This window comes from Medicago sativa, chromosome 3 (assembly GCF_051527215.1).
Source record: "Medicago sativa cultivar Bolivia chromosome 3, Bolivia_mono, whole genome shotgun sequence".
Lineage (NCBI taxonomy): Eukaryota > Viridiplantae > Streptophyta > Magnoliopsida > Fabales > Fabaceae > Medicago > Medicago sativa.
In genome coordinates, this window is record NC_140751.1 from 76,360,438 (window position 1) to 76,384,275 (window position 23,838).

The 23,838-nt window shown below is 33.5% G+C and overlaps 1 protein-coding gene, 1 non-coding gene and 2 pseudogenes across 2 annotated transcripts; all 4 read left to right on the forward strand.

Annotated features, from left to right (window-relative positions):
- Positions 1-7,371: 7,371 nt before the first annotated feature.
- On the forward strand, positions 7,372-14,600 carry LOC146940312 (spermidine copper dependent amine oxidase 1-like). The gene is made up of 12 exons (XM_085753990.1): positions 7,372-7,749; positions 8,707-8,816; positions 8,969-9,274; positions 10,187-10,299; positions 10,410-10,740; positions 10,870-11,085; positions 11,188-11,424; positions 11,738-11,923; positions 12,162-12,302; positions 12,849-13,117; positions 13,725-13,806; positions 14,192-14,600. The coding sequence occupies exons 1-12, from the start codon at positions 7,566-7,568 to the stop codon at positions 14,324-14,326; spliced, it is 2,310 nt and encodes a 769-aa protein (XP_085610116.1). The 5' UTR covers positions 7,372-7,565; the 3' UTR covers positions 14,327-14,600.
- A 1,331-nt stretch (positions 14,601-15,931) lies between these two features.
- On the forward strand, positions 15,932-16,028 carry LOC146940313 (U6 spliceosomal RNA; annotated as a pseudogene).
- Positions 16,029-16,142: 114 nt separating this feature from the next.
- On the forward strand, positions 16,143-16,239 carry LOC146940314 (U6 spliceosomal RNA; annotated as a pseudogene).
- Positions 16,240-16,351: 112 nt separating this feature from the next.
- LOC146940315 (U6 spliceosomal RNA) lies at positions 16,352-16,456 on the forward strand. Its single transcript, XR_015033891.1, has one exon. It is a non-coding gene; the product is annotated as a U6 spliceosomal RNA (small nuclear RNA).
- Positions 16,457-23,838: the final 7,382 nt, after the last annotated feature.

Sequence of the window (23,838 nt, forward strand, 5' to 3'; positions counted from 1 at the left end):
TTGTGTATGTGCCTAAATATATTTATTTGGACTTGTGCCCAAACAAGTATATATTGGTTTCTTTATTCTTTTCTATGATTGATGTGCACTCACGCATTCTTCCGTTGTTAACTCTAAATTATCTAGTCCATAAAGCTGCAAAACAAAGAATTTTATTGGTAAGATCCAATGATTCATCTTATATGCATAATAAAATTTGCTTGATTTTGAAAAGAACCAAAATTTGAGAATAAGGAATTTCTTATTCGGTATACACATGATTGAGGAAGATGGAACAAGTTTAGAGCAAAAAGGTGTGGCAATACTTTTGTTGAAATGTATGCAATTTTTCGAATTTATTTTCATCTTGCACTTGATGAAAAAAGTTGTCAATTACCCATGAGTTATCTTAAGCATTACAAAGAAGTGATCAAGATATTGTTAATGCTATGAAATTAGTCAAAATGTCCAAATACAAACTATAAGGGATAGTGGCTGGGATTCTTTGCTCCATGAAGTTTCATTATTTTTTGAAGATTATAATGAATGAGTTGCGCAATCGTATGAATGATCAATGACTAAATGATTGCTTAGTTACCTATATAGAGAAATATTTTTATTGAGATTGAAAATGAAAAAATCATTCAATATTTCTAAAATATGACAAATCGTAAAGAACAATTGTGATGTATATTTCTGATTTCAAAAATGAAATATAATATATATTTAATGTTATAAATTATATATATGGTGTTCCACTAGTTTAAATTCCTGGCTCCGCCACTGTAGGTACTCCTTTCGTCCCAAAATAATTGAGTTAATTTAATCATTTAACATATATTAAGAAAAATGTACCAGTAAAAGAGAGAGAAAAATAGTCCTAAGTACCCTTGTCAAACCATTATCATAAATACAAAGTAAAATATATTGAATCGATAATGATGTAATTAATATTCATTAGAGTGTACACTTGAAAAAAAAAAAATCTAAATCGGGTTGTAGGTGATGGGGTCAATTTTTTTTTTTTTGGATGGATACTTGGTTGGTTTGGTGGTGTTCCGTTTAGTGATCATTTTTGCCGTTTATATGAGTTATTAGAAAATTGTTTTCTGTCTGTTGCTAAGATGTATATGTTAGGTTGGGGTGTGGGTGGAGACGCTTGAAAGTGGTGGGAAACTTGTTTGTGTGAGACATAGAGATGTTAGGGGTAGGCATGGACATTGTTTGGTTTGAGATGAAAACTGAACCGAACCAAATTGAATTGTTTGCTAAATTAAAAAAAAAAACTGTTATTAGTCTGTTTGCATTTCGAACCGAACTAAACTAAACTGTTTCGAACTGAACCAAATTGTTATTAGTGGTACCATTAAAAAAAAATATGAAAAACCATACAAAATCAAATTTTAGAACTTTTAAAACAGAATCGAATTATTCCAAATCGAACCGAACTGTTCTGAACTAAATTGTTTTGAACTAAATTGAACCGAACCAAACTGTTAATAATGATTCGGTTATTTTTTGTTCGGTTTAGTTTGATTCAGCAGTTCGGTTGAGTTTTTTGGTTTTTTTTATCCACCCTAGTTAGAGGAATGTTGTTTGTTGCTTCATAATATTGTTTTGTAGGAGATTTTGGTGGATAAATAGAAATGGCTTGTAGATCCGACTATTCGGATAGCGGAGCATATCACTTTTTTTTTTTGGTCAGATAGTCTAGTGGCTAGAATTCACCTTATAAGGTGAATAATTGAAGTGTCCGGGGTTTAAACCCCTACCCCTGCATATAACAATGCATTGTCCTACCAACTGAGCTATGCTCACGGGACGGAGCATGTCACTTTTTAATTGCTGTTGATTTGCCTGTTACCTCTAAAAGTATGTATGCACATTCATTGCAAGTAGTATTCAGTACTCCCGTTTATATTTATGATTTTCTATCATATGCTATGTGCTAGATAGTAGATTCACCCACCTACCTTCTTGTGGTATTTTCCACTTAGTTCTGTCAACTTGGACAAAATGGCAGAAATTCATTTTAAAGATATATTTGTAAGTTGTTTGTGACGCTAACCTCAGAATTGGTTTTTTGTCGGTTCTCCCAAACCACAAGGAACTTTGTTTAGACAAAAAGATAAGTGTATTAATTAATAATTAATAAATACAGTATATACCTTCAAAAAAAAGTGTATTAACTTATTCAAGAACAAAGAAAAAAAAAGTGTATTGATAAATACAATATATGATCCTTTAAAAAAATACAGTATATGTCGTTCTTTCTAACATCTACTTTTATCATATTAACACACCTCATATATTTTATATTATATGTTATTTTAACGTATTTGTTTAAACTTATATATCACATTTGACACGTCGGTCCTACATTACAAATTAAATTGACAACTTCACAATTAATATTTAAAAATTAAAATAAGGTTTGATTGATCTGTTGATGTTGACTTGAAATATTGAAATTTATTCATCTTCATGTTTTATATTTGATTATTTTCGATGTTAATTCTGAGTTATTTTGAATTAAAAAAATAAATTAAAACGATGTTAACCAATATAATTGGAGGAATTAGTCACTTTAGTCCCTGAATGCAGAGAAATTGCAAAACAGTCCCTGAATGTAGACTGTGTTGGTCAATTTCAGGGACTAAAGTGACTAACGAAGTCTACATTCAGGGACTAAATTGACTAACGGAGTCTGCATTCAGGACTAAATTGACTAACAGAGTCTCCATTCAGGGACTATTTTACAATTTATCTGCATTCAGGACTAAAGTGACGACTTCTTTCCTATTCAGGACTAAAGTGACTGATTCCCCCAATATAATTGATTTCCCATTGTCGTCTTCATGCATGAAACATCACATCAAGCAACCAAAGGTTGTCCTTTCAAATTTGCTTATTACTTCTACAAGTACTGCTTATTTGGAGTTTTTCAAAACTTTCATAAAAAAAGAGTAGATTCTCCTATCAAAATTACCTTCACCTACTTATCGTATTGGATCATATTGATAAGTACCTCTCCAGTTCCAACAACTCTCCTCTTTTCAATTTATTTTATTTTCATTTCCCATCAAAACACTGTCGTATAGTCACTACTGCCAGTAATATCCACCTCACCCTTATCTCATTCCCCATAACAATATAATAATAATACTTCATTATTAAATAAAAAGGTGAAAAACTACTGTGTTCCTTATTTAAATACTAAAACCGTCCCTACTTATAAAACCATTTGTAAAAAACATTTGTCATTAATGTAAAGATTATTACAAATTTTTAGATGATTTTTTTTTTAAATCTCATTAATATTGTCAGATAAATTGGAATATGAAAAATCATGAATATATTTATACATCAACGATAATTTAGTACTAATAGTTTTTTTTTTGACAGAAAGAAGCTTATAGCTCTTCATTATTAATCAAAGTAGAGATACAATGTGGGATGTTAAGATGAACATGGAGACTAGCATTGTATAGTGCTTCCTTAGCTAAACTATGAGCAGCACCATTGGCTTGTCTCCTAATGAAACTCACATTAGAGTGTACTAAATCGGTACCTAACAAATGTCTACAATCATTAATTATCGCCATGAAATCAGAGACACCGTCCTTTCCATATATGCTATCTGCCACTATTTTGGAGTCTGTTTCGAAGTCCATGTGCACCATATTCAGCTCTTTTACCCATTGCATTGCATCTAGCAGACCCATGGCCTCCCCCATGTCAACATCAAGTAAAGGGGTAGCCCAAGCAGTTCGTGCTATCACAAAATTTCCTTCTGCATCGCGAATACAAGCTCCGAATCCAACTCTATTAAGGGAAGTGGAAAAGGATGCGTCAACATTACACTTGAACCTCCCGGGACTCGGTTTATTCCATTTTTCTTTCACAACACGCGAACTGCAGTTGGTGCTTTGGTTCCTCACTTCTTGTGCATTATTCCAACTACTTAAAAAGCTTGCGGCACGGTCACTGATTTGTTGAGCTGTTTCTGCAATGTTATTCCAAATCTTGTTATTTCTGTGTTTCCATAAACTCCATAGAGTGACCGCAAATTGTTGTTGTTGAGAAATATTGAGTTGTTGAATCAAAGCAAAAATCATATCGGAGCATGAATATGTAGGTAACCTCACGTGTTGTATCGAATTCCAAAGGCCAGCCCGTTCCCAACATACCACACTCTTGCTGCATTCGAAGAACAAGTGCTTAGTATCCTTGTCGTAGACATCACAGATTGCGCAGTTTTTAGGACAATCTACTCCTTTCGTTTGTAAACGCACACGGGTTGGAAGACAATTGCGGCATAATCGCCAGATGAAATTCTTAACCTTTGGTGGAAGTTTAAGCTTCCAAATAGAACCCCAATCACCAGGTACTCTATGTTGTAACATGGCAGCGTCGTTATTAGTGATGTCCCTATAGGCACTACGCACTGAATAACACCCATTCCTCTCAAGTCGCCATGTAGCTTTGTCCACTCGAACAGAAGGAAAAAGCGGTGTATTTAAAATCTGGTTTGCTGTTCCTGTGTCGAAAACATACCGAATAAAATTCTCATTCCATTCTTTCATATTGGGCTTAAACAGATGAGTAACCATAAGCGCATCCCACATGACTTGCACTTCCGTGACAGGCTGAAGGCGAACAGTGTCTTGTAACCAAGGTTGATTCCATACGGAGATAGTTTCCCCCGTCCCTATACTCCATCTTAACCCTCGATTAATCACTTCTCTAGCATTCCATAGACTTCTCCAGACATAGCTTGGATTATGTCCTATAGAAGCGCTAAAGTAATCACTATGTGGATAATATCTAGCTTTGAGTAACTTAGTGATAAGTGAATCAGGGTGAGTAACCAGTTTCCATGCCTGCTTTCCAATCATAGCCAAGTTGAAGGCTCGAAGACTCTTGAACCCCATTCCTCCGTATACTTTAGGAACAGAGAGGCGCTCCCAGGACATCCAATGCATACCTTTTGAGTTGTTCGAATTATGGCCCCACCAAAAGCATTTAACATTTTTTCAATTTCATTGATAAAAGTGCCTGGCAAAAGGAAAACACTCGTGACATACGAAGGTATAGATTGGAGGACTGATTTGATAAGAATCTCCCTTCTTGCTTGCGAAAGACATTTGCTACTCCAAGAATTAATCCTATTCCAAATTCGATCCTTCACAAATTTAAAGGTCGATGTTTTGCTTCTTCCAACCATGGATGGGAGGCCTAGATACTTGCCTGTACCAAGAACTTGTCTAACCCCGAGCACTTGGGCTATTCTCTCTTTGCAATCTGTGGGTGTGTTCCTACTACAATACATCTCAGACTTTTGCAAATTAATCGCTTGCCCCGACGCAGCTTCATAGGTGGTTAGAATTTCCTTCATTGCCTCAGCTTCTTGCTCACAAGCTCTAAAGAATAAGAAACAGTCATCCGCAAATAAAAGATGTGATATTGTTGGAGCTCCTGTGCAGATACGAGTACCATTGAGAACACCTCTTCTTTCCGCATCAGAGATAAGTGCAGATAAACCTTCAGCACATATAATGAAGAGATAAGGCGACAACGGGTCTCCTTGTCGAATTCCTCGACCCGGAACAAAAGGTCCAACCTGAGCACCATTAACCAACACTGTGTAATCCACCGTCTCAACACATAACATAATCCATTGGACCCATCTCAATGAAAAACCCATCTGGAGCATAATATCACGAAGGTAATCCCAATCTAGTCTGTCATAAGCCTTGCTTATATCTAGTTTGAGAGCTACATCGCCTTGATGTCCTTTTGCTTTTGCTTTCATATAGTGAATTACTTCAATGGCCACAATTGCATTATCAAGGATGGAGCGGCCTGGCACAAAAGCATATTGAGAAGCTGAAATACACTTGTCTAGCACGCCTTTGAGCCTATTAGCCAGAACCTTTGCCACTATTTTATAAACCATGTTACATAGAGCAATGGGGCGCCAGTCTTTCATGGATTTTTGAGACTCTCCTTTAGTACTAATAGTTATATACTCACTCCGATCACATTTATAAGCAAAAAATAATTTTTAGGTATATTGAATAGTTAATGTATCTGACCTATAAATGCGACCAGATACATTAATTATTGAATGTATTTAAAAAGTTGTTTTTTGCTCATAAATGTGACCGGAGGGAGTAGATTTTAGACAAATTTATTGTTTCAATCACTTTTTTTAATATCCGCAATTTTTGTAAGGTCCAATAGAAAGGGACAAAAAGAATATAAACAAAAGTCAAAATGTACTCCCCCCGGTCCTAAATATAAGCAAATTTGACTTTTTACATTCATTCAATTAATGATGTATGTGGTCCATAATATGAACCACATACATCATTAATTGAATGAACCTAAAAAATGAAATTTGCTTATATTTAGGACCGGAGGGAGTACTTACAAAAGTTAAAGTATCTGGTTCAAAATTCAGTTCAAATGCATTAACTTTTGTTTATCCAACCTTCTTTTATAAATAAGATCGGAGGAAGTATTGAATACACTAATACACAATATTTAGTAACAGTTCCCCATTCTAGACAAATTGGTTAGACAAATTTATTGTCTCAATCGCTTTTCTTAATACCTGTAATTTTTATAAAATAGTCATATAAAAAGAGATGAAAAGAATATTGTGAATGATAATACTCCATACGGTCCTACTTATAAGAAAAAATTGGGTCAACAAAAATTAATGTATCTGGTTAAAAAAATTGGACCAGATACCTCAAGTTTTGTTGACCCTATTGTCACTTATAAATTGGACCGGAAGTATAAGCAAAAGTCAAAATGTATTTTATTTCAATTGGGTTAAATTTATTTTAACCTTTGCTTATATTTAAAGCGAAGAAGAGTGTAATAAATGCTTCAGTTAATAAAAAATTGATATTATTAGATCATGGTTCAATTTCCGCTATCAATAAGTCTTTTTGGTGCATAAGTTTTTGAGGTCCGTTCGACTCTGATGAACCTCGGAGTCGAGCTCAACTAAACTTTTTTCATCAATAATTAAAAAGTTACTCCCTCCGTCCCGGAATAACTGACCCATTTTCTAAAAAAAAGTGTCCCAAAATAACTGACCCATTTCAATTTTCAATTCAACTTTAATCATTCCCAATACAATATAACACTAAATAATACTACTTTTATCATTCCCAATACAATATATTCCACTTTCCCCTTTATTTATACACTTTTCTTAATCTGTGTGAAAAACCAAAGTAGGTCAATTAAACCGGGACGGAGGGAGTAACTTTTAAAGGAAAAAGATGAGGTGGTGAAGTGAAAAGTAAGGAAAAAGAACACTCACACACGTGACTTCATTTTTCTATAAATGTGGAGTGAAGAGTCTCTCTCTTTATCATCTTTGAACTTTGCTTCTTCTTCTTCTTTCTAGAAATTTCTATTGTTACTGATTGTTGCAGATTTCACGACGACGGTTGCGCGGTGGAAGATTGGAAGAAAAAGAAGGTGATTCGCCGTACCTGCATGTCAGTGTACTGTCTTGATACCTATTGTGGTGCTGGAATCGGCGAAATAGCGAATCCTTTGCAATGGCCTCAGCTTCGAAAAAGACGACGTCATCACCGTCTTCTTCTTGTTGTTCCCCTCTCGACTCTTCCCGCTTAGCCGCTGTCTCCGCTGCCCCCGCCGTTGCTCAATCCGATCACGTTGCTTTGATTCGTCCGCTTGATTCGCTTCCAGAACCTTCTAATACCAATGCTCCCACTTCTAAGGGTATAATCACCTCGCTTCTCATTTCTCACAATTAATCAAATAACTAAATCAACATGATCATCTAATTGGATTACTAATAAATAATTTCATGTTGTTGTGTATATGTTGAAGGATCATAGGTGGTAAACTTGCATGTGTTTATCTATATATGTTTATGTAATCTTCCGGAATGAAATATTAGCAAAAAAAAGTCCTAAAGTCTTTTTTTTTTAGGGAGAAAAAAGTCCTAAAGTCGGATGTGTTTAGTTGAAATTTTGGACCGGATACATTTGAATTTTTAAATCTTTTTGCTTATATCTAATTATTTTTTTTGAAGGATGCTTATATCTCATTTGGAGAGTATTAGTTAGGTTTCGTACAAATGAATATTAATTTTACCGTGTTTTAATGATATCAATGAGTTGGATCCAAATATTGTTTAGGATAGAACATTACGACGTAAATTGATCCATGTAGCCAACCCCACTTAGTGGGAGAAAATCTGGTTGTAGTTGTATTATTTACAGTCGGAATTTCATCTATGGCTTTTGAGTTGGATTTTAATATCATTGAACTATGGTATGTTTGGATTTTAAGCGCTTTATCATGATAAGCAGTTGTGTTATAAGCTGCAAATAAGTTGTTTATCCAAAGAGTTTGCTAGTGATGCTAATTGTCCTTACTCTAGGTAGATATATGATGCTTTTTCTCCCATATAAGTGTTAATATATTTGAAATTTAGGATAAAAAAAAATCTTATCTGGTTGCTGATTACTCCAATTTGTTTGCAAGATGCTGGTTTAAATTAGGATGTTGTAAAAATTGTTTTGTATTATATGTTTAGGTGGCCAACCAGATCACTGGAACCGGTGTTGAGAAGTTCTTTGCGTCTTTTTTCATTTGTTTGCAAGTTTTTGAGTGTAGGTTCTGTTTGTTTTCATTTGTCTCACAATGTTCTCTAATATTATATTTGCACAGGAATCACGTCAATGACAAGGCCTCAGTCAAGCCATCCTTTGGACCCTTTATCTGCAGCTGAAATTTCTGTGGCAGTGGCAACTGTTAGGGCTGCTGGAGCTACTCCAGAGGTTGTTAGCTATAATATGTATTTCTTTTTGTATGAGATAATATATTTGTACTTTTGATAGTTTGGATATTTATTAGAGAATGAAGTTTGTACTGAAGAAGTGATTACATATGATGTGTCTTCTCCTCCCCAATTGTCTTTTATATCTTACAGCTTAGAGATAGTATGCGCTTCATTGAAGTAGTTTTGCTGGAACCAGATAAACATGTTGTTGCACTGGCAGATGCTTATTTTTTTCCACCTTTCCAACCATCATTACTTCCTAGAAGTAAAGGAGGACCTGTAATTCCCACAAAACTCCCTCCAAGATGCGCTAGACTTGTTGTTTACAATAAGAAATCAAATGAGACTACTCTGTGGATTGTTGAGTTATCGCAAGTGCATGCAGTAACTCGAGGTGGCCATCATCGAGGAAAAGTAATTTCATCAAATGTTGTTCCTGATGTTCAGCCTCCAATGGTATGTTGGTATTCCCTTGTGGCTTCTGATTTTATTTTAACCCTAGTGTACATTTATTGTGTTTTAGAAATAATTCAACTCCTGAATGTCATTTCAATTGGTTTTGCACTGAAACTTTTGCACAGACAGAGACAAACAATTGCAGAGTTTGCAGTATAAATCGAAGCAGTATCTGCAGTTAGACTTAGATGGCTTGCTTTTACTTATGTGTATAGAGTGAGACGAGAGTTTTTTTATAACATCATTTATTTTCAAAGCAGATTAAAATATTGAAATTCAACTACAATTTTTTTTTTTTTTTTTTTTTTTTTTGTGTAGCATTCCTTGCTGTTGAAGATTTTCTTTCCTTCGGCAGTATAAGGATCAAGAGCAGGGGTGGCAAACAAGCCCAAACTGCCTGGTCAGTTTGTTTTCCCCCCGCTGATTTTGGCGGGTTGGGGTTGTGTGCATAACCTACCAACCCGAAGTGGCAAATTTATTCATTTTTCTTTCTTCTTAATGTTTTGGTAGGCCGATCCACCAATCTTTACTGATTTTTGGCATACATGGCCAGATTTGACTTTTCAACCCACTTTTTTCTTGGCGAGAAGTTTATCCAAATTTTGCTCAATCTATGTTTTCAATACGAGCTTATTCTTTATGTATTTTTTTTTCTTTTCAATCTTACAAAGTGAATAAAGAAAACTACATATTCCATTTTATCATGAGAGTAAAAGAAAATAATTTTTGGTTCTTTCAGATTGGTAAATCTGAAATTCGATATCCAGATTTTGTTATGCAAGATAATCAAAATTGTGGAGCCTTCAAAAGCCGTTTTTTCTACTTGTACATTCATTTTACCCACGTTTGTTAAGCTGTCGTGGTATTAATATGCTACAATACTTAATTCTATTATATTCTTTCTGTTGTTAGGATGCTGAGGAATATGCAGAATGCGAGGCTGTTGTTAAAAGTTTTCCCCCTTTTATAGAGGCTATGAAGAAAAGGGGTATTGAAGACATGGATCTTGTAATGGTTGATCCCTGGTAATTTTAACTGGATGTCCATTGTTTCATAGCTTTCTTGTCTGAAGACATTGCCATTATTTTTCTTTGCATTTTCAGTATTGAAACTTTGATCTGTATAACTCTTGCAGGTGTGTCGGTTATCACAGTGAAGCTGATGCTCCTGGTCGAAGACTTGCTAAACCACTTTTATTTTGTCGATCTGAGAGCGACTGCCCTATGGAAAATGGTTATGCCCGCCCAGTTGAGGGCATCTATGTTCTTGTTGATATGCAAAACATGGTGGTGATAGAGTTTGAAGACCGTAAACTTGTTCCTCTGCCACCAGTTGATCCCTTGAGGAACTATACTCCTGGTGAATCCAGAGGTGGTTCCGATAGAAGTGATGTGAAACCCTTACAAATTATTCAACCTGAAGGTCCAAGCTTTCGTGTCAATGGGTATTATGTTGAATGGCAGAAGGTAGATTTATTATGTTAAATTTCTTATTGATTTGTCTCTGGAATGTTAAAAGAGTGATGCATTATGAGTTATAACAATAACTATTAATTACTAAATTTGATATATTCTCTGTTTTTTCTCTGCCAACAGTGGAATTTTCGTATTGGATTCACACCCAAAGAAGGTTTGATTATATATTCTGTTGCCTATGTTGATGGTAGTCGAGGGAGAAGGCCTGTGGCTCATAGGCTGAGTTTTGTGGAGATGGTTGTACCCTATGGAGATCCAACTGAACCACATTATAGGAAAAATGCTTTTGATGCCGGCGAGGATGGCTTGGGAAAAAATGCACATTCCCTCAAGAAGGTTTTAGACTTACATATTTGTTCTCTTGTATTTATACTGTTTGTCATCTTATTCTTTTTAACTGGATCCCCATTTGTCTAAAGTCAGAGTTTGTTGATACAGGGATGTGATTGTTTGGGCTATATCAAATATTTTGATGCTCACTTCACAAATTTCACTGGTGGAGTTGAAACTATCGAAAATTGTGTATGTTTGCATGAAGAGGATCATGGGATTCTCTGGAAGCATCAAGACTGGAGAACTGGCTTAGCAGAAGTCCGCAGGTCTAGAAGACTTTCGGTTTCTTTTGTATGCACAGTGGCCAATTATGAGTATGCATTTTTTTGGCACTTTTATCAGGCAAGTAGGGTATCATCCTTGTAAGAGATAAATATTCTGAAATCAATGACATTTTGAATTGATCTGGTTTCAGATATGCATAACTTCACCAATATCTAGTCTCTGAACATCCTTTAAATTATTGAGAGACTTTTAATCTATATGCCCCTGTAGTTACCTTGTTAATTTTTGCTTAAAGATACTGTGAGCATTAAATGAAAGTTCTTGATATCCTTTTCATGAAGTACTGGTATATTAGTGTTTTCTTTAATTTCTGCAATATTCTTGATATATGGTATTTAACTCCGTTGAAAATGATGGCACATTGTTCCAGGATGGAAAGATTGAAGCTGAAGTCAAGCTGACTGGAATTCTCAGCTTAGGAGCCTTGATGCCTGGAGAAGTTCGAAAATATGGAACCATGATTGCACCAGGTCTATATGCTCCAGTTCATCAACACTTTTTCGTTGCTCGCATGGACATGTCTGTTGATTCTAGACCTGGTGAAGCTTTGAATCAGGTATCTTGAATTGAATTGCTAAATTTTACTTCTCTTAGTTATGCTATAATGTTGCTTCTATGTCTATATGTTGCCAACTTTTCCACTTTATTTTGAACACTGAAATAACTATGATGGCTATTTTAATTTTGCATATGAACATCATCTACTGCGCCCATGCCCAATAAATATACAGATTGGTTAATGCATTGTAATTATTTCTGAGTGCACATTTTTGCTCTCTCAATATGGTTGGTAGGTTGTGGAGGTCAATATGAAAGTTGAAGAACCTGGTGAAAAAAATATTCACAATAATGCATTCTATGCCGAAGAGACTTTGCTCAGGTCTGAATCGGAAGCAATGCGTGATTGCAATCCTTTGACTGCTCGACATTGGATTGTAAGTCTTCTCTGATCTTTACAGACAGCTTCTGACTAAAGACTTTTATAATTTAATTAATACTCTGTCAAACTGTTGAATTCTTGTTGCAGTGGTGAGAAAATGTTGTTTATGATCTTTAAAAAAAAATTATGATTTCTTTGTGGAAGTAAGCACATGTCGGAAACTATGTAGCACCTACACTTTGGATTAAATTTATGACCGGTGTCCAACACGTCGTTACCGACACCAACACGACACCATTACATGTGGTTAAGTTCAACCACTTTCAATTTCTTAAATTATTACATGTCGTGTCTGGTTTCCATGTTAATATCCGTGCTTCATAGATCAAGGATTCCACATAAATGTCTTTCATACTCATCATTGAAATTTTTGCACTAGTTTTTTTTCTCCTGGAAGATACTTACCATGGTTCGGTACCTTGTTTTGGATTTTGCTTTTAACATGGAAGTCTAGAGATTTATAAATTGTGTTGTAACTTATAAACCATGGTTCTAACAGATTTTGACTCCTTGAGTTATGTCTTTGATAACAATCCTTTAGGTAAGGAACACGAGAACTGGCAATAGAACTGGACAATTGACAGGCTACAAGCTGGTACCAGGTTCAAACTGCTTACCATTGGCAGGTTCTGAGGCCAAGTTTTTAAGAAGAGCTGCTTTCTTGAAGCATAATGTTTGGGTAACGGCATATTCACGTGATGAAATGTTTCCTGGAGGAGAATTTCCTAATCAAAATCCACGAGTTGGCGAAGGACTAGCTACATGGATTAAGCAAAACCGGTCTTTGGAAGAAACTAATATAGTTCTATGGTCCGTACTCTCTCTCTCACACGCACACGCGCGCGCACACACACACACACACACACAAATACGTGCTGAATAGCATGCTCAAGATTTTAATATCATGTTCTATAAAATTTGTAATGCAATTAGTAATCTTGTATCACCAAAAACAGTACTCCCTCTGTTTCAAAATGAGTGTCGTTTTAGGTTGTTACACACATATTAAGAAATGCAATAATGTTGTCTAAAGACATGACATTTTTACTAAAATAACCTTGTTAACTATTGGTGCATTTCCCATCATTATAAATTAAAGTAAAATTTGGTATTTTGGAAGTAGTGTGCATAGTAATAATTAAGGGGTACTATTGGGAAAAAGTAATTAATAGTGCATTGGAAACTGAAAGTGACATTCATTTTGAAACAATTTTTTTTAGCTAAAACGACACTCATTTTGAAACGGAGGGAGTATATTAAATCCAGTAACCTCGGGGCAATAGCTTATTTTATGCTGTTTTAGTAATAGAACCCTTAATAAGTTCCCCAAATTCCGTTTTCTTCTCCCATTTCACTTTATGTTCCCAAAAAATGTTTCTGCATTTTGCCTTCTCCTGACTAACTGTGCTTTCTTCAGGTATGTATTTGGAATCACACACGTTCCTCGTCTAGAAGACTGGCCTGTTATGCCAGTAGAACACATTGGTTTTATGCTCATGGTAATTACTTGGTTTATTGTTTTCATGGATTTTTTCTAAGAACCTTTGATTAATTTGCTGTTTGCTTATTCTTTTGAATTACTTGATATGGTGCTCTGTTTCCCATGCTTTTTAAAATGCTTGAATGCGAAAAGCCAAGGAGCTTTGAACGGCACTAGAATATCGAGAATTGTTGAGTTGTCTTTGTTGTTGTGGACAATGTTCAGTAGAGCACATCTTTTACTTCAAACGACTACTGATCATAATATGATGAATTTTTTCATCAAGGTTTTTATTTTTATTTTTTGGGTGATTGAGTTTTGTTATTTTTGTTCATTTTATGTATTTATGTACATCTAGAGTTTTTTCAATTGTCTGACATGTGAAGCTCCCTTCTTGTGTGCAGCCTCATGGATTCTTCAATTGTTCCCCTGCAGTTGATGTCCCACCTAATTCATGTGAAGTGGAATCTAAAGACAGTGACATCAAGGATAACGGTGCTTCAAAGCCAATTCAGAGCGGGATAGCGTCGAAGCTTTAGGCACTTGCCTAGATGGGGAAACACAAGTTCTATTTTGGCGTCCACTGAAACACCAAGTTGAGCAGATTGTATTTTTTAATCTACAATAATAATAAAGCTATGGACTTAAATCTTGATTTTCTAGTTTATGATGGGGTGTTTGCTGGTAATACTCATTAGATTTGTCTTTGTACCTGTGAGGATTATGGTTTCAATTTGGACGTGAAAGCTCTGCTTAGCCTAAAATAAGTGGTTCGTTACTATGGTGTGTTATCAAGATTCAGAAATCACTAAATCTGGCGGTGTTATTGTGTTTGCCTGTTTATTTTGCCCTTTCATTTCATTATATACGTGGCTCAACTCAATTTTTGTGATAGCATTTGATAGACTGGAGAGAGCATGATAGTGCAGAATATATTGGTTTAAAGGAAACAAGTTTTAATTACTCGGAAGATAATTGAGCTATCTGGGAATTTTTTAATAGGTCTTTGAACTAAAAAAAATTTAATTTGTGATTGGGCTTCAAAACTTCTAAATAATTTGTAACTAAGTCCCAAAATTAAAGTTTCTACTTGGTCACTGAACTTTTATTGTTTTTTTTATTAAGTTCCTCATTAATTTTTATTGTAATAAAATTTTAAATAATTGGTGTTTGGCTATCTAAATTCAGGTGACTAATTAGAGATTATTTCATTAAAAAATTGAGATTATTTATAAGTTGATTGATTATAAGTTGATTGATGTAATATTTTTTTTTTTATATATATCATTTTGATTTGTACAAAAAAAAATATTTTTTATTTTCAGGAATCCATTTAAAATTCTCATAAAATTTAGCGACTTTTTTTGGTGTTAACCCCATGGTTCTTAGAGGAAAGTGACTTATTATTCTGGAGTTTGGTGGTACGGTAAATATTAGTCTGATCAATAATTGTAAAGACATACATTAAGAGTTTAATTATGGAGCACTGACAATGTAAATACATGTTACACAGTCGTCTAATAACATTTTGCCACATCATTTTCTTTTTTAAATCAGCATAATGGAATTAAAAACCCTAAAATTAATTCTGGTTTGGTAACTGCATATAGGTCATGTGCGGTGTGCAACGCCATCGTTCTCACTTCTCACATTCCCTTTATTCCGGGTGATAAAAAGAGTTGGCTGCAGTGCATTAACAAACACAATCACGATGGGGGTTTCTGGCAATATGATTACTTGTTCACGATCGATGGAATCACATTTAGGCAACAACAACGTTCAATTGTATCTCTAAGATCTAGGCTCTGGCTCTCCAAATTCAATTCTCATATGTGTTTATTCACACCCAACCATGAAATACCATCTTACACTTTATTTTTTAAAATAAACAATACATCTTTGTCTTTTAAGGTTGTTGCGTAACAAAAATTGTCTTTAAGTTTAAGGATGCTAAGGCTTGTGGGTTATAGCGGTGGGGAAGGGTGCAAAATTAACATCAAATGATTTTTGAGCAAGTATATGCTTGAGTTGGTAAGTGCATTGCATGTTGTAGCTTAGTTAGTTGTCGCACAACAATAGTACCGCATCGCTTGACCTTTATAAACATTTAGCATTTATATAACAAGCAGATACCTTCTTTAAGTGTCCCTTCTTTGGGACATCCGATAAAATTGGAACGATATAGCGAAGATTAGCATAGCACCAGCGCAAGCATAACACGCATGGTCCAACCAAATTGTATAGAACAATTAGAGAAGAAATATATCCTTTAGTTGTCCTATATAGTTTGGATATTGTCTCTGATTTCTCATTGTCCTACACCATGTCCTATAGTCGTCTTATAGTTTCGATATTGTCCCTTCTTTGGGACATCCAGTAAAATTGGAACGATATAGCGAAGATTAGCATAGCCCCAGCGCAAGGATAACATGCATGGTCCAACCAAATTGTATAGAACAATTAGAGAAGAAATATGTCCTTTAGTCGTCCTATAGTTTGGATATTGTCTCTCATTTCTCATTGTCTTGCACCATGTCCTATAGTCGTCCTATAGTTTGGATATTACCCCTTTTTTGGGACATCCGATAAAATTGGAACGATATAGCGAAGATTAGCATAGCCCCAGCGCAAGGATAACACCATGGCACAACCAAATTGTATAGAATAATTAGAGAAGAAATATGTCCTTTAGTCGTCCTATAGTTTGGATATTGTCTCTCATTTCTCATTGTCCTGCACCAATGGAAACTAGAAGATCACTATCAGATAGGGTTTTAATGAAGAATCCCACCACCTATAGGAGAGCTATAGAAGCACTACAATACCACTTCAGCGGTTGCAGTCACCTACTGCACGTCAGTGGTTATATGTCGAAGTGTTTTTATGTATCTGAAAGGAAAAGAGAAAATAACATCATATCTTGATTGGAATTACCTAAACCGTATCCTCATCAAATCATTCCCACCTTCAGGCAATGAAACAAAAGTAATAAGCACAACAGGCTCAACTTGTGCAACCCATTCCTTAGGTTCATAAAAGCACCATTGTAGCACTAAAATAAACTTCGAAACATGAAAAAAAGTTGATTAGGCCAAAAAGGTTTCTTATTACACTAGAAAGTAAAAGCATCACTGTAGCACTAAAATAAACTTCAAAACATGAAGAAAAAAAAATTAGACATTGCAATATTGCATAAATTCAAGGCCAAGGCGATATTGACAAATAACTTCACATCTCAATTATTGGCAAGTTTTCCCCTTCACCAGTTGGGAAGGTTTCAACAATTGAGAAAGAAGGTGATAGGAAATGATGATTTTCCCCTTCAGTTGTTAGTTAGCAAGTTTTCCCCTTCACCAGTTGGGAAGGTTTCATAAATTGAGTAAGAAGGTGACATGAAATGATGATTTTTCCCTTCAATTGTTAGCAAGTGACAGGAAATGATGATTTTTCCCTTCAGTTATTAGCAAGTTTTCCCCTTCACTAGTTGGGAAGTTTTCATCAATTGAGATAGACAATCCTTCTGTTGATTGACCTACTAATAAGTCGTAGTCAATACCAAGTGATTTTTCAATGTTTCCTGCATTTTAAAGCGTCCAGATAGTTAACTCAGTTGTACAAAATACATACTAACTTTTTCTTTTTACCAAATAAAATATATACAAACTTAAATCATAAAAGTCACTGACTTTCAAAACCTTGGATTGAAGAGTGCTCCAAAACATGACTTTGTGGCTGCTGCACTTTTTAACTTGGTTTTAACAGCAACCAATTAAAAAAGTATTAATTTTTTTAATTTAATTTTTTAAAAACAATTAGAACCTCCAAAACATAACAACAATCATCTTATACAATTAGAGTTCTTATCAATTGCTATGCACACAACAAATATAATTTCAAGCAGTCAAATCTAATTCCCAATTCACCTAAAAAAAGTCTAATTCTAATCATATATACAAATGTATTAGTATGTGAAAATTTTACAAAAGTCATTTATATTAGACGAAGTTATTTGTACACCAGATTAACTAAAAATACTTGTTTTTTTTTTTTAGGGATAAAATACTTGGATTATATACACTTAGCGTATTAATACATATCTTTCAATAAAAAATGCTTTGGCACGATGTGAACTCTTAGCATTTCAAGCATTCATCATCAGTGGCGGATCTCTTTGGTGGCCGGCAAGGGCCACGGCATCCCCTAGGATTTTCTTATATAGTATATTAGATGTATAATATCAATAAGATTTTGTTATTGCAGTGGAAAGGGGGTGCTATAAATTGCCTAAGGTCGCAGCTTCAACCAGGGCCGTTCCAATAAAATTGGAGGCTCGGCTCTAATATTAAAAATGACCTCTAATAAAAATAATTAATGATAATTTATACAATTGCAAATTAACAATAAGCATTATTTTGATTTTAATTTGTTTTGTTGAATTTTTGTTGTTGATAGATGTGTGTGTTTGACCTAACTTGTCCATTTACTCTTTATTTTTGTCAAATAATAAGTGTTTGATTTAGACCTACATAACAAAAGAAAATTTTATCCTACATCCCAACATTTATACTCATACCCCTACAAATAATTGAGGCCCCCATAAATTGGAGGCTCGGCTCCGTAGAGCTCCTTGCACATGCCAAGGAACGGTCCTGGCTTCAACACTCCCCACTATTGTATTAAAAAAAAACGTGTTTGAGGGGATTTGAACCCATGTTCTCTTGCTTAAAAAAAAAACGTGTTTGAGGGGATTTGAACCCATGTTCGAGGGGATTTGAACCCATGTTCTCTTCTCTTGCTGCTTCCAAACATACATCCAAACAATTTATACCACTAGGCTAGTTATTAATTATCATTACATTTTGAAACCATATAATATATATTTCATAGAAGTTTGACACCCCGACAATTTAACTCAAGATCCGCCAATGTTCATCGTGTATCTCTCTTGTCCATGTTTTCCTATCATTGTCGATGACAATGAGTTCCACAAGTAAATCAATGGAAACATTAATAGAAATTTTCATTTTGAACTTTCAATAAATAAAAAAGGAAGTTGAGGTTGATGATATCAAACAACTATTTCAAAATGGACAAAGAAATAATGTGCTGTTAAGAGCAATAATCACACTAGAAGAAAGAATTTCACCATATAGTCTGTTACTCCTTCCGTCCTAAATTATAAGTAAAAAAATTCATTTTCTTTGTCCCAAATTATAAGCAAAAAAGACCAACTTTTATCATATTTAATTATGTTTTTTCAAAAAAATATCTTTTCCAAATGAAAATTAAATACAAAGTGCATCCAGTTTGCTCTCTTTTTCATTTTCTCTATAATCAACTGCCAATGAAAATTGTTTTTACATCTTCCTATAAAACTTATTTCAAAAATAACACAAAAAACTATGTTACAAACTACTATGTTTTAGTTCTCTTAATAAGTGTGATTTTTTTTGTGCTTATAATATGGGACAGAGGGACACTTTATGTCTTTATCGTTTACTCATACTTCTTCCGTCCCTATATGTAAGCACATTTTGTATTTTTCCATTTCTTAAAAAAGTTGTTCGTGCACTTAATGTGTCTATTTTGTGTGTTAATATTATTAAATTGTCCTTTGTTTGTATGTGTATTAAATATGATTTTTCATATTTCAAGACAAGTTAGTAGTATTAGTTAAGAATATGTTTAGAAAAAAATAATAAATGCATCTAGTAATTTGAAAAGAAGTTTATATTTAGAGATAATTTTTTAGTCAAAAGTGTGCTTAGATATAGGAACAGAAGGAGTAAAAAATATTCATATCTTAACATATAGCATTATGATTTTTTTATTGAAAGAAATTTATATGGTCAATATTATATAAATCGGATAAATTAATTATTCAATTCATCTAAAAAAGAAAAGTTTGCTTATAAATGCAATCAAGGGGAATATATAAAACGAAGTTAAGTTATACACAAGACTATCTAAATAATTAAGCGAATTAATGCATATCTTTCAATAATAAATGCTCTGGGACAATTTTAAAAGGGATGACAATGTGTACCCTTTGAACAGGGTACTACATCGCCCATCCCCACACCCGCGTTTATAAAAGATGCATGTACCCGTCTTCGTACCTTATGCACAATAAATTTGATGTCCGTCTCTGTACCTTTAGGCAGCTAAGCGTTCGTACCCGTGCTTATTACCTGCATTTTAAAACAAAAAGACAATAAATAAGAGAAAAAAAATCACAAGGTAATTAAAATATAATCTAAAACTTTCAAATCAACATATAAATACTACACCTTGTAGCATGTAGCCAATAAAAAACATCTAAAGTGTAAAAATAAATGTATGTTACAATAAATATCAAAAACTTAATTAGTATTATATAAAAATCATAATTATGGTCTATATAAATTGTGGGCATCCGAACAAGCTAAGCAATAGAATACTCATACTCGCACTTATATTCGTTCAAATTTGCGGATAATTACCCTGACTCATGCTCATCAATGTGAATATTTACCTGCCCATTGTTGATATTTTTGTGGATATCCACGGGACTTGGATCGATTGCCATCCTAGGTGTGAAAAACACAATCGGTGAAAAACACATGGCAAGAGATGTCGACAAGGTACATTATCTTTGATGAGAATCTATTATTAAGACGTTCAAATTAAGGAATGTTTTATGTACTTTCAAGCTTGGTCGTTTTCTCCTTCAAAAGAAAAGCTTGGTCGTTTTCTCTTCTTTCTTAGCCCTCATAATCATATATCATAAATAAAAACGGCAAAACAAACACAAAAAAGTAATCTGCTTCCTTTGAGTTGTTTAAGAATTAATAAGGTCATATAATCACTCTTTTAAGCTAAAAAAGCTGTTTTCATTCTGTAATCAACAAGTCACTAAATGTCAAACACAAAGGTTACAAAGTTATTTTGCAATAATTCTAAATCCTAAAGGGAATATATTTTTCTCAATTGCACTTTTTTTACAATCTATATTATCATTGTTAATTACCTTTCTGACTTGTGCTTGTAATTATATATGTTTAAGAGGTCTTTGGCCTAATGCTTCATTATTCCCAATGACGGTGAGAATCTATCTTTAACACATTTCATCATTGTCCTTCATTTTTATCATGTCCCTAAGGCAGGGTCCATATATTTACTCTAGAAGCAAATGCTCTAAGGTTAATTCAACGCCTCACTTTAACATTTTATTCAACTATAATCACCACGCATGATTGTTGTCTAACCAATTTCGTTTCTTTAGATTCCTCGAGTTCTTTGGTTTGGTGTCAATTGCAAAATAAATCAACTTAGCTATCATTTATGAGATAAACATTTAAGCAAACTGATTTGAAAAAGTGTAAAATAGAACAATACATACATATCTTGATTAAAGTATGGCTAAATACTTCTTTTTCTTTTGACAAAGAATGTTATAATTAGTATTGTAGTCCTGGTGTAAAATTTAGCACTCGTTTAACAAGTGTGTGTGTTCAATGAAGAGTCTCAATTTGAATTCAATAGTGAACATACAATAATGTTAGATCTCTTAAGAGTTTTGTCATCTATTATATTTTTTTCATGTAATTAAAGATGGGATGTAGTCCCGTAAGTGTAACTCAGTTGGTAGCTAACAAGAATAATTTATGCAGGGACCGAGATTCGAACACTAGATTCCCCACTTCTTCATACATAATGTGTGTGAATCTAACCACTAGACTATTTGACAAAAAAGATGGAATGTAGTAGGAGGCCGTACGTAACACCATTATATCGTGGCATTGACAAAGCTTGAACATTGAGGTGGACATAAATTCAAAATAATAATTACCTTTACCCTAGAGTTGGCCGCCAATGCCATGGGGGGCAAGGGAAAAGGACTTTTACTTACCATATACTACACTTTTTTTCATTGATTTCCTTTCAAAGTACTTGGGTCTTGTTCTTTTATTGTCCTAGTTAGATATTGCTAGATTAGAGTAGAACTTCTGATAAAGATATATGCTTGTTACCAATAAAATATTAAAAGAAATGCAAGAATGCTTACATATCTATTTTTAAGTGGTTACACAAAATCAATGTTAATAATAATAGAAAGCGCAAATTCTTTCAAAAAAAATAATAGAAAACACAGATAGTTGATGGAAATATTGTTTTTACGAAAGAATATGGCACACAATATTTGAATATATGGTATTTGATATTTGTTTCTTTCCATCAACTAAAATCACGTCTTACGTTAACATAGATGGATTTGGACTCACAATATCAGTGAAACAGTGAAACAAAAAATTTCTGTTAAATAATTAAATAATACTAAGTTTAATAAGAATTTATATTAAAAATAATTATAGCAACCAAAATTATAAAGAAAATAATCTATTTTTTATTTGTTGAAACTTGGAAATGAACTAAAATTACATCATTGCTAATAATTCTAAGAACAGTCTCTTTTTAAATACGTTACAACTTACAAGAGATTTCTCTCAAAAAAAACTTACAAGAGATTAATCAAATACTCTAGCAGGATACACACGCACACGGTCGGGTGGACGCGTTGCGCTCATTTTTTGGAAGCAAGTCGCAATTGTGTAACAATTTTTTTTTTTAAAAAAGATCTCTGTATTAGTATATGAATAAAAATAAAGGTAGATGTATAAATTGTACAAAAAATTATATCCGTATTAAATATGAGTAGAAATATAGACATGTGTATAAATTAAAAAAAAATCGCTCTCCGTATTAATATATAATGTATAAATTAAAAAATAAATAGACCCCTTTTTAATATATAAGTAAAAATATAGACACGTGTATATATTATAAAAAAAATAGTTTCCCATTTTAATATATGAGTAAAAATATTGACACATGAATAAACATAAAAATCTTAGGTGCTTGTATAAATATATTGCCACACTCGGCCTTGTTCAGGTTCATCCCTAGCCATTAACGTCGTTTTTGTGCAACCACTTAAAAATAAACATGTAGACATTCTTCCATTTTTATTATTATTTTTTCGACAACAGTTAAGATAACTCTAAGATAAATATCGTTATTGTTGAGTTTAGTAACAAATTTTTTTAGCTAAAACATTTCAATATTTCATGTGAGTCGCACGCAACCAAGCCAATGGGACTACATTTTTTTCTATGGATCTTGTTAACAAGCGTCTTAAAGATATTGTTTAAGGAACCAAAAATAAAGTTTATCTTAAAAATACAAATCAAACACATGTTAATGTCATAACTACACAATTTTCATGTAAAAATTATTAGTTTTGGATGCATAGCAATAGTCTAAGAGCACTTATTAGCATTTCATTATTTATTTTTTATCATAAAACTTTTAAGATGGGTGGACCGTGTCTCATTTTAAGATAGCGAAAACTTCATACTTAACACCTACAAAACGAGTGCATTTTAAGTATTTATTTTACTTTCATTATATAAAAGTAGTCGATTATTTTTAAAAAGGCCAATATATATATATATATATATATATATATATATATATATATATATATATATATATATATATATAAGTTTAGCACAAGAAGTACCGAAAACAACTTGATAAGAAACAAAGTTATAATACAATAAGCAAAGAGACGGAAGCAAAACAAGGAAAGGAAGGAAGCAAACAACAATTAGACAAGAAACATGATTAAGCCTCCAAAATTGGTAATCAAAATCAAAAGTGACGTATATCGATTTTCAACCACCAAAAAGACCGGATCTTCACCCTTTCACATAACGCTTGGAAGTTAAATAGAAAAAGATCTATCTTCCTTTTCTTTGGAGTGAGAACGTAAGGAGACAGAATGAGTTGTTTTTGTTAAAAATTATTTATATTTCGGAGATAACATAAATAAAAAAATAACACTAAATGAATAAAGGAAAGTTTTGACGAATAGGTCCTTCTTGGATATGTCTGGATTCACTGATATAAACCACATATCCAATACAAACACTCATAAAAAAAAAAAAAAAAAAGTAACCCCCCACCACCATTGCGTATTGTTACTTATCGGATATAGAATATATCTGCT